The sequence below is a fragment of the Etheostoma spectabile genome, unplaced genomic scaffold (genome assembly GCF_008692095.1).
Source record: "Etheostoma spectabile isolate EspeVRDwgs_2016 unplaced genomic scaffold, UIUC_Espe_1.0 scaffold461, whole genome shotgun sequence".
NCBI lineage: Eukaryota > Metazoa > Chordata > Actinopteri > Perciformes > Percidae > Etheostoma > Etheostoma spectabile.
This window is the reverse complement of record NW_022605614.1, coordinates 308,754-320,885: the sequence shown is the minus strand read 5'-3', so window position 1 is coordinate 320,885 and position 12,132 is coordinate 308,754. Positions and strand designations below refer to the sequence as shown.

At 43.5% G+C, this 12,132-nt stretch overlaps 1 protein-coding gene across 9 annotated transcripts in view; it reads left to right on the top strand.

The window, feature by feature from the left end:
• Nucleotides 1-1,640: 1,640 nt before the first annotated feature.
• LOC116686737 (actin-binding LIM protein 3) overlaps nt 1,641-12,132 on the top strand; it is a 45,422-nt gene continuing 34,930 nt past the window's right edge. For 4 of the 9 annotated variants that reach the window (XM_032511776.1, XM_032511775.1, XM_032511772.1 and 1 more), the window contains exons 1-2: nt 1,641-2,020; nt 8,486-8,623. In XM_032511776.1, coding sequence (XP_032367667.1) covers nt 2,008-2,020; nt 8,486-8,623 — 151 coding nt within the window. In that variant the 5' untranslated portion in view covers nt 1,641-2,007. The remainder of the gene's footprint in view (nt 2,021-8,485; nt 8,624-12,132) is intronic. The other 5 variants (XM_032511773.1, XM_032511771.1, XM_032511770.1 and 2 more) reach the window with 2 other exon arrangements.

The window sequence follows — 12,132 nt, the reverse complement described above, 5'->3', positions numbered from 1 at the left end:
CTGTATCTGAAGTCTCTTTTATATGGACCTTATACACAGGGCTCGGTTTACACCTATCAACATTTCTAGCCACTGGGTGGTCATTGGCAGGCTGGGGGAACGCATATTGATGTTAAAAAACCTCATAAAGTGCCAAATCACACTCATTTTCCTCGGATCAGGGAGGCTCCAAAATCATGGTTGCAGCTGTCGCCATAGTCCCGCTACACATTCCGTTCTTGAATGCCATGTTACATCCTGCCCCGATCTGCGGTGCCCAGCTACGTCCTGCTACGATCTGCGGTGCCCTACGTCCTGACCCGATCTGCGGTTCCCAGCTACGTCCTGCCACGATCTGCGGTGCCCAGCTACGTCCTGCTACGATCTGCGGTGCCCTACGTCCTGCCCCGATCTGCGGTGCCCAGCTACGTCCAGCTACGTCCTGCCTACCAAGAGCCTGGGTCTGGGTCTGGGTCTGGGTCTAGGCCTGGGCCCGGGTCTGGGTCTGGGTCTGTTCCAGGTTTCTTCCCAAAGGGGAGTTTTTCCTTGCCACTGTTGCACTGTTGCTTGCTCTGGAGGAAACTACTAGAACTGTTGGGTCCTTGTAAATTCTGGAGTGTGGTCTAGACCTACTCTATCTGTAAAGTGTCTTGAGATAACTCTTGTTAGGAATTGATACTCTAAATAAAATTGAATTGAATTGAAAAATTAATTTCAGCCTTCAGGCTTCTGGCCTTTGCATACATACTCATAGAACTGGGTTCATATCCAGTAACCACTATTTTCCAATACACATGGATACAATGCCCACCCTGCTAGGCTTTTCTATTGGCTGACACCCTTTCAGTTGACAAAACTGCATGTGATTGATCAGTCAGCGCCATCTTGCATCCCAAAGCAGAGGATTATGATTATTTTTCATACATAAAGATAACTAAATAGCCGTTCAATCATGGATTTCTTGCTCTGGAATTTCTCGTCAGAGTCTCCGAAAAGTCTCAGCCGGCTTATTAAACTTCTGGAATGACTACAAAGACACCAAACATATTCCTAGAAAGCTGGAACTTCTGGCTATTGAAGCTTCAAACAGACGTGACGCTGGGTTGAAAGGTGGCGCAGCCAATCCCAGATTTTTGAGTTGATTTTAAGATTGATAATTATTTATTCATGTCAAAAATTCCACAATGGATTAAAAGGTTTCTGAATGGCCAACAATTGTTAGAGGACCTTGTTCAAACGGAGCATTTTTCTACTTCTAAACAAACATCTACACTGTGTTCATCTATATTAAACATTACCACAAAGTATTTTGTGTACGACAACTTTAAAGGGGTTAAGGAAAAAACTTGTTTATCCCCAAAAATCCATTTAAATGGGCTTCTAAACTTAGGCTCTTATGTTTGAAATGGGTGTTGTTTCTGCCTTTTCAGATTACTGGCAAAATGAAGGTACCTAACACCTAATAAATTAAGGCAATAGATTAGTTGTGCTGTAGTTTCAACACTTAGATTCAGAGGAAGTGAGGGTTAGGGTTATGACACTGTCATGACATTCGCGTCAATATGTTTTATTTTGAAAGGTAAGGCCGGAAGAGGTCTGCTGCGAGTGTGCACTGTGTGTGAGAGGCGCACGTCCGGTGACAGCAGCAGACACCGCCAGGGAGAGCGCGGCGGACCTGGGATCAGCCAGGAGCGAAGATGTGAAGGTGGAATCCGACAGAGCAGACCTGTGTTTCTCTGAAGAACAAGAAGAAGAACAAGAAGAAGAACAGCAACATGCTCACACAGCAGGAACAGGAGCTGTAGTTTGGATCTTTATAAAATCTGGAAACATCCTCGCGTTATTTTTCTTTTCTTATTTTTCTGTCTCTGTCCACCTCATATATTTTACTGGAAGCAGTGTTGCGCGGAGTAAGGAGCATCGTTGACGTTCACTGGATATTTATTTTTAATAACACAATTTGGAAGGAGTAGCTGCTCCGTGAAGACTTTATGGGATTATTCTCGACGCAGAACAACATTGGGCACCATGAGTTCCAGTGGTAAGTCCATTCTTGCGCGCTTTATCTCTCCACTTGAAGCGCCAGGACAATACATGTGAGAGCTGAGAGAAGTACCATAGAGAAAGAACAGTCTCTATTTGATGGAGGAGACTACAGAAAGACGTTAAGGTTTAGTCCATGCAATTTCACTTCACCTGATTATACCATATTATTCCGATTCATAGTTATATTATATTGTAAATATATGTATATATATATATATATATAGAACGGATGCCTCTGCTTAGTGTGTATCGAGCCCCTATTATAGACTTGGAGCAGGTTCAAGAGACCTGAGTATCTGGGGCTCAAAGTAGCATTTACAATAGTTCCTGCATAGAAGAGCGTTTTCGGGATTCTCAATCCACATTAGCAGCTGTTTGCTTGGCCCCCTCCTCTGTCACGTCTCTTTCCTCTTCTTCTCTCCTTCTTTGCCTCTTCACCACCACCAGCAGTACATTTGACCTCTCCTGGAAGACCACCCAGGCGTTCAGCAGTTGCCTCTTTGTAAAAGTCCACCTGTCTCTAACTGTTAGACTAACACATTGGTTGCAGGAGAAGGAAACCCTTGTTGCGCTGGAGGTTTCAGACCTGACCACTGTTGGTCTCATGGAGTTTAGTTCACTGTGATGCAGCACATGACGAAAAGGTCTGACAGCCGAGGGCTTCTGTCATACTTACCCTAGACCGGCCTTGGGGCCTGGGGCCTGCCATGATGCTGAACTGACTTTGTATCAGCTGACTGTGACCCTGATCCTCTGTCAGCTGAATCAGGGCTTTCCCCTGCAGGGCTGACTGCTCAGCTGTGTGAGCATGTGCACGTCTGTATGTGTGCCTCCACTTTGTTGTTTACCTACTTATCACTGGTTAACCCCCCCACCCTGTCTTTTAGCTGTCAGCAAGGCCAGGTAAAGTTGATGTGCACCAGGTGCTCCATCAACTGATGGTATCATGTGCTTCCTGTACCCCCTCCCCTGTCCTCTGTGTCTACAGGAGGAACCGGGTATTACTGCATCATTCATAATCTAGTCATTGTGTGGCACTACATTATTCATCCAGTGCTCTTTACCCTCTGGTACTGCTGCTTGCCTGACTGCCAGTTCCAATGCCGTTCATGCCAGGAGTGGTGTCTCAGATCCTTGCTTCCACAGAAAATGTGTAGAATTCTTTTGTTAAGCTTCATAATGCTTTTCTCAGCTGACACAGAGAGGGAGGAGCGCATGCAGCCAGCATGTGGAGAGCTGTCACAAGCTCTTGTAATTTGAAAGCATGTGCTTCAACAGGAAAGGCACACAAACACACCCATCAATAGCATGTCAACCTGTGGTATACCGTTTGCCCGTGAGTATGTGTGAACCTGTGTTTGTCTGTATTAAACTGTGTGTGTGTGTGTGTGTGTGTGTGTGTGTGTGCGCGTGCAGCATTGTCCCAACAGGCAGGTGATGGTGTGACATGTGTCTGTACTATGGCTTTAGGCATAAAAACAGCAGGCATCAGAGCAGAGGATAGACCCTCTCCTCTCCTCTCCTCTCCTCTCCTTTCCTCCAGTCTGTCAAACATATGGTCCCCTCCACTCTCAACACTCTCAACGTTTGGACATGAATGGGCCTTTTATGCTGTGTGCAGTGTTTTCCACTGCATTGGGTGTGATAGCCCAGAGGCCATCGACACACACAGTGTAATTACACACAGCTCTGACTGTCCGTCTTCATCTTCTGGGCCTTCTATCTCACATGGTCACTGGGTTTTGTGCGTGTTTGTGTGGTTGTTGGACTCCTATTTTCTGCTTGGCTAGCAGCAGGACAAGGACTGTGGGTGTAGCAGGTTAGTTCCAGGTGGAAAGAATCTTGGTATTACATACTTAAGATACACTATATGCACACAAAGAAATATTCCTGCCAAAATTTGCAAAATGTAACCAAACTGACAAATCAGATGCAGTGTATAGTATGTGTGTTTCAGGGGAGTGATAAAACACATGTTGATCAATAGAGTGATCATTGAGCTCAGGGACCTGAGAGGATCTGCAGCACTATACATCACAGACAGCACTGACACTCTCCCCTTCCCTCTCAATCTCTCTATGTAGCAGAGAGTTCTCATCAAACAAAATACATCCAAAAGGCATTCCCATTTAGGTGTTTTAACTTCAAAGAGTGTGTGCGTCTAATGCAACCTAATGAAAAAGACATATGTTTGAATGCATAAGTATGGAAATCAATGCCAGTTAGTTGCACTCTCCATTGAATAATTTTCCAATTTGCTGTGTATTCTCTTACATAGTATTTTTAGCCACAATTCAGTCAGCATCTCCTTCAGTCAAACATCTCAACAATGGTTGGACGGCTGGCCATGAGATTTACTACAGATACTCATTGCACCCAGAGGATCCTTATGATTTTGGTGATCCTCTAACTTTTCATCTACTAGCAGCTGTTTAAAGTTTTTCTTACGGAAAATCTCAAAATCTACTTAATGTGGTACATAAATGTAATAGTTATGAGACAATGAATCCTCTAATGACTTCCACCGACACCAGTAGCAATGTTCATGGAAATCCAGCCTTTTCCAGATACCTTGTCATGGATCAAAACATTTGTCAAAGGGAAATTTTGGTTTTATGATGATGAAAGGCAAAACGTCCACAAAATTATAAGAAGTCCTCTGGGTGCCCTGAATATCTGAGTGTGAGCAAGGGTAGACGGGGAGGGAAGCGATATCATATATGATTCCTGCTCTTCTGCCTCATCTGGTGAGCAGTCCAAACACCATTTATCACTCCTCCTACCAGACGCCTTCGTTCAATATCACAGAGAACAAAGGTGGCAGACAAAAATGTGCAGATGCAAACACAGATGTTGGGATGCTCACATGAATATTCATAGTAGACAATCATATACAACTGGTATATTTACAGTCTGACATTAGATTAGGCACGCTTTTCTTGTCAAGTTGCAGCTCTGGCCATTGAGGTTACTACGGTATTCAGTTTGATTTGTCTAGAACCGTTAAAGCTCTTGTCATGTAGACTGCATGGAAATATTCAATTTCCATTTCATCTCTACACCTATTTTTTAATGTTTATTGTGAATGAATAGAATGAAAAGGAGACTCATTTAGCTTATAGCTACACCATTGTGGTTATATTGTATGTTGCGTCCTCAGGGTTTCTGTCTGCATGACCTTGGCTTCTGGTGGGACTGAGTGATCATTCAGAGTAACAGTCTGACCTTTCTCTCTCTCTCTCTCTCTCTCTCCGTATAGTGATGGTATGTTTGTGATAGCAGTGGACACCATAGTTTTTCTGATTAATGCTCCAGGCCAAGGTCCTGACAGAGATGAAGGGAGATAAAGAGAGGGGACGGGGGAGGGCAGGGAGACCCCTGATCATTGGCTGCATAAGATTACAGACAGGGAAGCCAAGGTGTTGCTTTGTTGTGACAATGCATACTATAGTATGAAAGACAAAGAACCTATTTTAGCTAGATACAGCTTTAACCGGATCGTTTCACTGCACTTTAACCTGCAGAAAATATGAGTGTTATAATAGTGATATGATTATTTTCCTTTGGCACCTGAAGAGATGCTGTGAAGCTTGGATCATGTCATGATCATGTCACAATCATGTTTCCCAATTTCTGAAGCAAGTAAACCTTATTTCAGAAAATGGGCTGAGAACTATGGATCTTAAGTTATTATGGGATTTTTAATGAAACACTGTGTTTTAAATTTGTCACCAAGACAAATATGTGATATTAGCTGATGGTCTTGTGGAAAATATTTTTATTCAGTCACGTCAACATGGTGAATTCTTGAAGCTGGCATCTTGCTGCCATTAGCCAAACTACATACTGGTGCATGTCTTGAGCAAGGCACCGATCCATGACATCTTTCTATTAGTGCATGCATAGGTCAGGCCTGTGTGTATTGTGTGTAATAACAACAGAGTGTAAGAAACATACATATACATTATTATTATTACATTATTATATTTTTTCTTTAATAATTTGCCCTGAATCCACATTGTCAATGTTTTTCTTCTCTTTGATTTTTTACGCACACTTCACTCCACTCTCTCGTCACCATTGATCTCCCAGCATCCCTTGTGACTGAGCTCCCAGCAGGTTCTTCCCATGGGCTGTCACGTCAGGGGCAGAAAAAACAGCAGCCTCTCAGGCCCTGGCGACGCTGTCGGCCTCTCCAACCCTGGCCCTGTTCTTATCACCTGTCTGCTCTACTCACCACTGATTTGGAGTCCCCTTAGTCTGGTGGCCATCATTAGAAGAATGCCTCCACACCTCAGCATGGGAGAGGATGGAGGGTTGTTTAAGAGCTCCATAATGGGTTTAGACAGGGAGAACATGGCTGTGTTCAATGAGAATGAACGCCCTGACACAATTAGATAGAGTTACGTAATGCTTCAGCCCCTGTACCTGGATTGTCTGCATAGGTGTGACTTATTGGCATGAACAATCAAGACGTTCAACAAGCACCGCTTTCATTGTAAACATACTTTTTAACAATAAGCAGGAATCTTTGCTATTTACTGCGCCTCTGCCTGTCCAATTTGGGCATGTGTTGACAGGCTTCATTCAGCACCTTGCTCAGTTTGTATGTACTGTTATTTTTATACAACTTTGCCTGGCTGTGAAAGCAGAGGAGGTTATACTGTGGCAGAGGTTTGTTTCAGCCCTGTTTCAGAAGGTCAACACTGTAAATAAATATCCTGTAGGTGTTGGCACAGGCTTGCATGTGCTGCCATTAGCTCCCATTATCTCTCATTCTTATTTATTTGGTTTTATGACAAAAAGACTCCCTTTGCCTGGTCTCACACACACACACACACACACACACACACACACACACACACACACACACACACACACACACACACACACACACACACACACACACACACAATCCACAACCAAGGGAGTTTAATTTGAACCAGTGGCTGGGTACCTGTTAGGCCGGGTGGTGGGTCCCAGTGGTGCTGCCAGCCTTGTGAGGGAAACAATGAACTATTGCATATTTCCAGAGCCCACGCTTCTGTACTGAACAGGAAAATAAGCAACCATGTATTCAGTTTGTCTTGCACCCATGGCTGTATAGTCCCTCCACCTGAGTAAGCCTACACATACTTTTGTCAAACCCGGTGTGTGCGAAGCGTGCTCAGGCTATGAAGCGTGCATGACTGTTAGACTTTTTAAGTGCTGCAAGTGTGTCGGGATTCATCCAGAGAAATGGAATTAGAAGGTATGTTACTGTGCTGCTCTGTCTGAAGCAGCAGAGTCCTTCAGTCAGCTCTTCAGGTAGACAGCTGGTTACCCTGCCATTATTCCCCTACCACAAAGTGTAGGACCACTCAGATGCTCCTTCAGGAAGATGGAGCAAAATAAGAGACTGTAAGCCCAGCTGTTCTGGCACAGTCTTAGTATGTGGAGGCTGGTTGTCTCTGCTTGTGGATGCCAGAGAAGTGTTTATAGCCTTGAGTAGAAGATAGACCTTTAAAGAGCCTCTAAAAGCCTAAGAGGTCTTAGACTAATTCATTTTCCTCACTCATTTAAGATCAAATGAATCTAACATTTTGACCTTGTAAGCTAATGCATAACGAGGTAAGGGGATCCATCGACTTTCTTACCTGACGCAGCAGTGTGTGTGTCAGCCTTATGAGTGTGTGAAAGATGGAGACAGTGGGTGAGAAAGCCTGGAGCTTAACCGTCTTACTTTGGTGTCAGACCTCACAGCTTCAGAACAAGTGTTGACAGAGCTACTCACTGGTCTTATCGTGTGAACTGCACACAGTGTTAGTGGGTAGTCTACTCAGCCCAGTGCTGGTGATGGAGTGCTGCATACAGTGGAAAAATCTTTAAATATGAAAAGCAGTTGGTGGCTGGGATAGCTCAGTGGTAGAGCAGGTGCACATATATAGAAGTTTCCTTCTTGACGCAGTGGCCGTGGGTTTGACTCTGACCCTTTGTTGCATGTCTTCAGCTGTCCTGTGGAAAGAAAGACCTAAATGTTTAAGTGTTTCATTGTTTATGAAGCTACCTTTGTGGGTTTCCTCACCTCAGGTTCTGCTAGCATCTGATTGGTTAGTTCTGCTACATGTGAGTGAGAAACAAGGACATTTTGTTGTGTAAACTCTAGTTTTATTTTAACTATCTCCAATATAAAAAACACAACAGCAAATTTGTAAGGATATAAATATGGATCATCAACTGTAAGCATTCTAACCTTTAGACCTGATAGCTTTAGCCTTTGTCTTTTTTGCAATATTATATGAACTATTGACAAACGATTTCAAGCGGTAATTTCCCACAGTTTATTATTATAAACTGCAGTAGTGCTGTGCAATGAAAAGCTTTACAGTTGTAGCAATAATAACTAGCATACACTCAACCTTAAAAAAAGGTAATTTAAACCCATAAATTGAATAATAAATGTGTGTCTTTTTGTCTTCAACAGCTTATCAACCGGGCTCTGTGGGTGCTGAACAAAGTTCTGGACCAATCCGATGCCAGCGATGTCGGGAAGTATGCAAAGGAGAGGTGGTACGAGTACAAGACACCCACTTTCACGTCAAGTGTTTCACCTGCACCGGTAAGACATGGGAACCCGATCCATAACAACACAACACAGCAAGTATTGAAGTAGACAAACAGCTGTAGCAATCACACAAACACACACACATACACACACACACACTCACTCTTCATCAATCTCCTAGAATACACGCTGAGTGCAACTGTTAGCCCCCGGTGGGGATTGGAGCGGATCAGAGGTGCCTTGCAGGGGACTCAGGCTCCTGCAGACCTGCAGAGGTAACGCTGCCAACTTGGAGAGGATTTTCCTTCGGTTGTACGCTGTGGTCTAATGACGCTGTGTCAACTAGCTTCGCAGTGCAACAGGTGACCACTGGTGACCTGCAATACACACTGAGGTGACATCATCTCACACCCTCTTACAGCAGTGTGGCATGTGTTTCACTATTGTTATGTTTAAAAAGGAATTTATTTATTGGTTTACAAGAAATAATTTGTGGGGATTCCATGCCAAGCCAAGAAATAGTCAATCTAATAATGTAGGCCAAATATACATTTATTAGAAATTATATTGTTACTGTGCATTGTATTTGTCCCGCTGCGGCTGTACAGCCTGGAGAGAGTGTATTCAGTTATATGTTAATACAATTACCAAAGCAAAGACAGTCAGACATGTTGTTAAAAATGCACGGGGATACAACCGGACCACTTAAAATAGGGAAGGTAGGCCAGATCTGTTCTAATCATACTTATTTACTCCATGGAAATAATTAAAAAAAACAGACTTAAAATGTAGTATCCGAAAGCTTGAAATTACATCTGTCTATCTATCTATCTATCTATCCATCCATCCATCCATCATCCATCCATCCATCCATCCATCCATCCATCCATCTTTCTATCTATCTATCTATCTATCTATCTATCTATCTATCTATCTATCTATCTATCTAATGCCTAAGTGTTTGCATCACATTGTCACTGCTAATGGACAATAATTGTAATAATTTATTTAAAAAAATGTCAGTTTATTATTTTTCATATTTTCCCTAAATAATTCTGTATGTATCTTGACTTATTCCATGTTTGAACAAATCATTTGCAGAACTTTATTTATTCCTAAACATTCCTATTTAAATCCTTTGGGCATCATCCTGCTGGCTGCCACAGGTACCTTTTCATTAGACTGTGTAATACAAATATTACACGTATTACACGTATATATTAGACACAATACATACATTTTTGCACATACTGCATTTCATTCAAATGTCCAAATGCCCTTCACTGTTCTGCAGTAGATAAACTCACTGAAGGGCTGTTATTACATGTTTTCTATGTGTTGCTGTCACACACTCATTAAAAACACTTGTATACAGTGCACACATACACACATGCACTCAGCCATATGAGCGTGCACACTTGCTGTGGTTGTGAGGGGTTGCTGTGGTAACGGTGTAAAGGGGCACCCTGGCCCTGGTTGGTGGATATTCTCAGCATCTCTGTGGTGCTATTATCCAATTGTAAGGCTCTATTCTGTGCCCCAGAGAAAAAGGGGGGTGAATACAGGAAGCGAGCAGGGAAGAGAAGAATAGGGGGGATGGGGGTTCTGTTTGTGTCGCCTAAACATTACATCATCACTCGAGTGTAATACAAATCTGGTTCACCAGCTCTTCCTTTTTTATTTCCCTTTTACTCCCACCAGCGACACTGTATTGGAAAGCTGATGAACATCATGTTACAGACAGCCCTCCCCTCTCCGGTTCCAGAGAGCTCTCCTCATCCCATGAGGCAATGGGGCACTATTGTATGGCTAGACTCTGCCACATCCCAGTATATATTATGCTCTCCTGTATGGGCCTCTGCATAGCTAGCAGTTTTCTAAAGCTTTTGTTCACTGCCTCACAAACAAACAACTTGCATGTGCTGTTGAACTTCATAAACTTAGTCTACTCTCTCTGGGCTTCTATTCTCTGCTTTTCATTCCATCCCCTGTTCGGTATATTTTCCTGGCTGAATGGTTGTGAATGCACTAGCAGGTATTGAAATCAAATTTCTATATTGTCTTCCATCTCTCCGTTTCTTTTTCTCTCTGTTTATTACTTTCTACTCTCTCTTTCTCCCTTTATTTCCTGATGAGAGTCGTCCAAGCATTAAATCAATTTCTAATCTTGGGACAGAATGACATTGGCATGCGGGGTGTGAATTTGGAGGCTGACTAATGGCTTATCTGTACTATACCATTGTGCCAGAGTGACAATCCGCTGTCAAATGCCAATTGCATTATCTGTCAGACGTGTTTATGAAAGGTGTGACTGGAGTGTGTCAACATTTGATTTCATTCTTGGCTTTTTAAGAGAATACGCATGTGTGCTCAGGTTATTGACCTTGATCAATGATGGTGTGAAGGAACAGCCATACAACCAGCTCAAGAAAGAAGTCAGTGGAAAATGCTGAAGACAGAAGCCAGCTCACCGATTGATGCATCAACTCCAGACATAGAGAAGGCAGTGGGGGTGTATGTGTGGCTCTCGTAGCACTTCTCAGTGTAGCAGCGGGCTGTACTGTATGGATAATGAGGTGTTGTATTACCAGCAGACGGGCTGACTCGCGCATACAGGCCTAATGACATAGTGACCACATTTATCCAGCCTCTGAAGCATAATTGGAACTCTTGGATTCCAACAGAAACAGCAGGACCTGTCAGTGGCACGAGCGCAAAGCTATCACACAAATAAATAACATGCAAAGGCAAAATGTGCACGTTCTTCCTTGTGGAGCCAACTCACTAACAGAAAACAATATAAAACAATATCAAACAAATATACAACTACAGACAGAGACAGATGCCACCACAGACACGTTCACACATAAACTGCCAAGCTGTTCCCAGTAGTTATTTATTTTCAGAGACAAAAACAGATTTTTCTCATAAAACAGTGCTAAAGGGAATAGCAGATCTGCACAGACAGGGCCGATAAATACTTGACTGCTCTGCTAATGCTGCATTTCCAGCCGCTCTTGTGAAATTGAAGCATCTTTGTCTTTTTCTCTGCAGACCTTTTTCTCTCAGTTTAGCCTCCCTTCGGATGCCATTAGCCCCCCATCACTCAACCTCTGCGTTAATAACACAGACCTACTGGACTGTACCACCGCTCTGTTCTCTGAAAGCAAGGGAAAGACTGAAATAGATAGCGGAGGAGAAGGAGGGAGAGAAAAAGACAAATAGCAAGAGGATGAAGGGAAAAGAAACAGAGGTTATAGAAAAAGAGACACACTGCACAAAAAAGCGGGGGGGTTACAGGGAAGGGGCGCTTCCTGTAACTATAGCAACCGCTGGCACGCTGGTCCAATCACCACGCCAATGCCTGGTTGCTAGGGAGAGATTTCAGGGAAGAGCGAAGGGAGCGCAGCAGGCAGCGGCGCTTCTCCCCGACGACTCTCCAGGATCCAGGATAGATGGCAGGGATTACTCCTCCGCTAGTCTCTCTGAAGCATCACTGTCCTGAGGGACCGACGCCCTGCCTATTGTGTTTAAGTGTGTGTGTGTGTGTGTGTGTGTGTGTG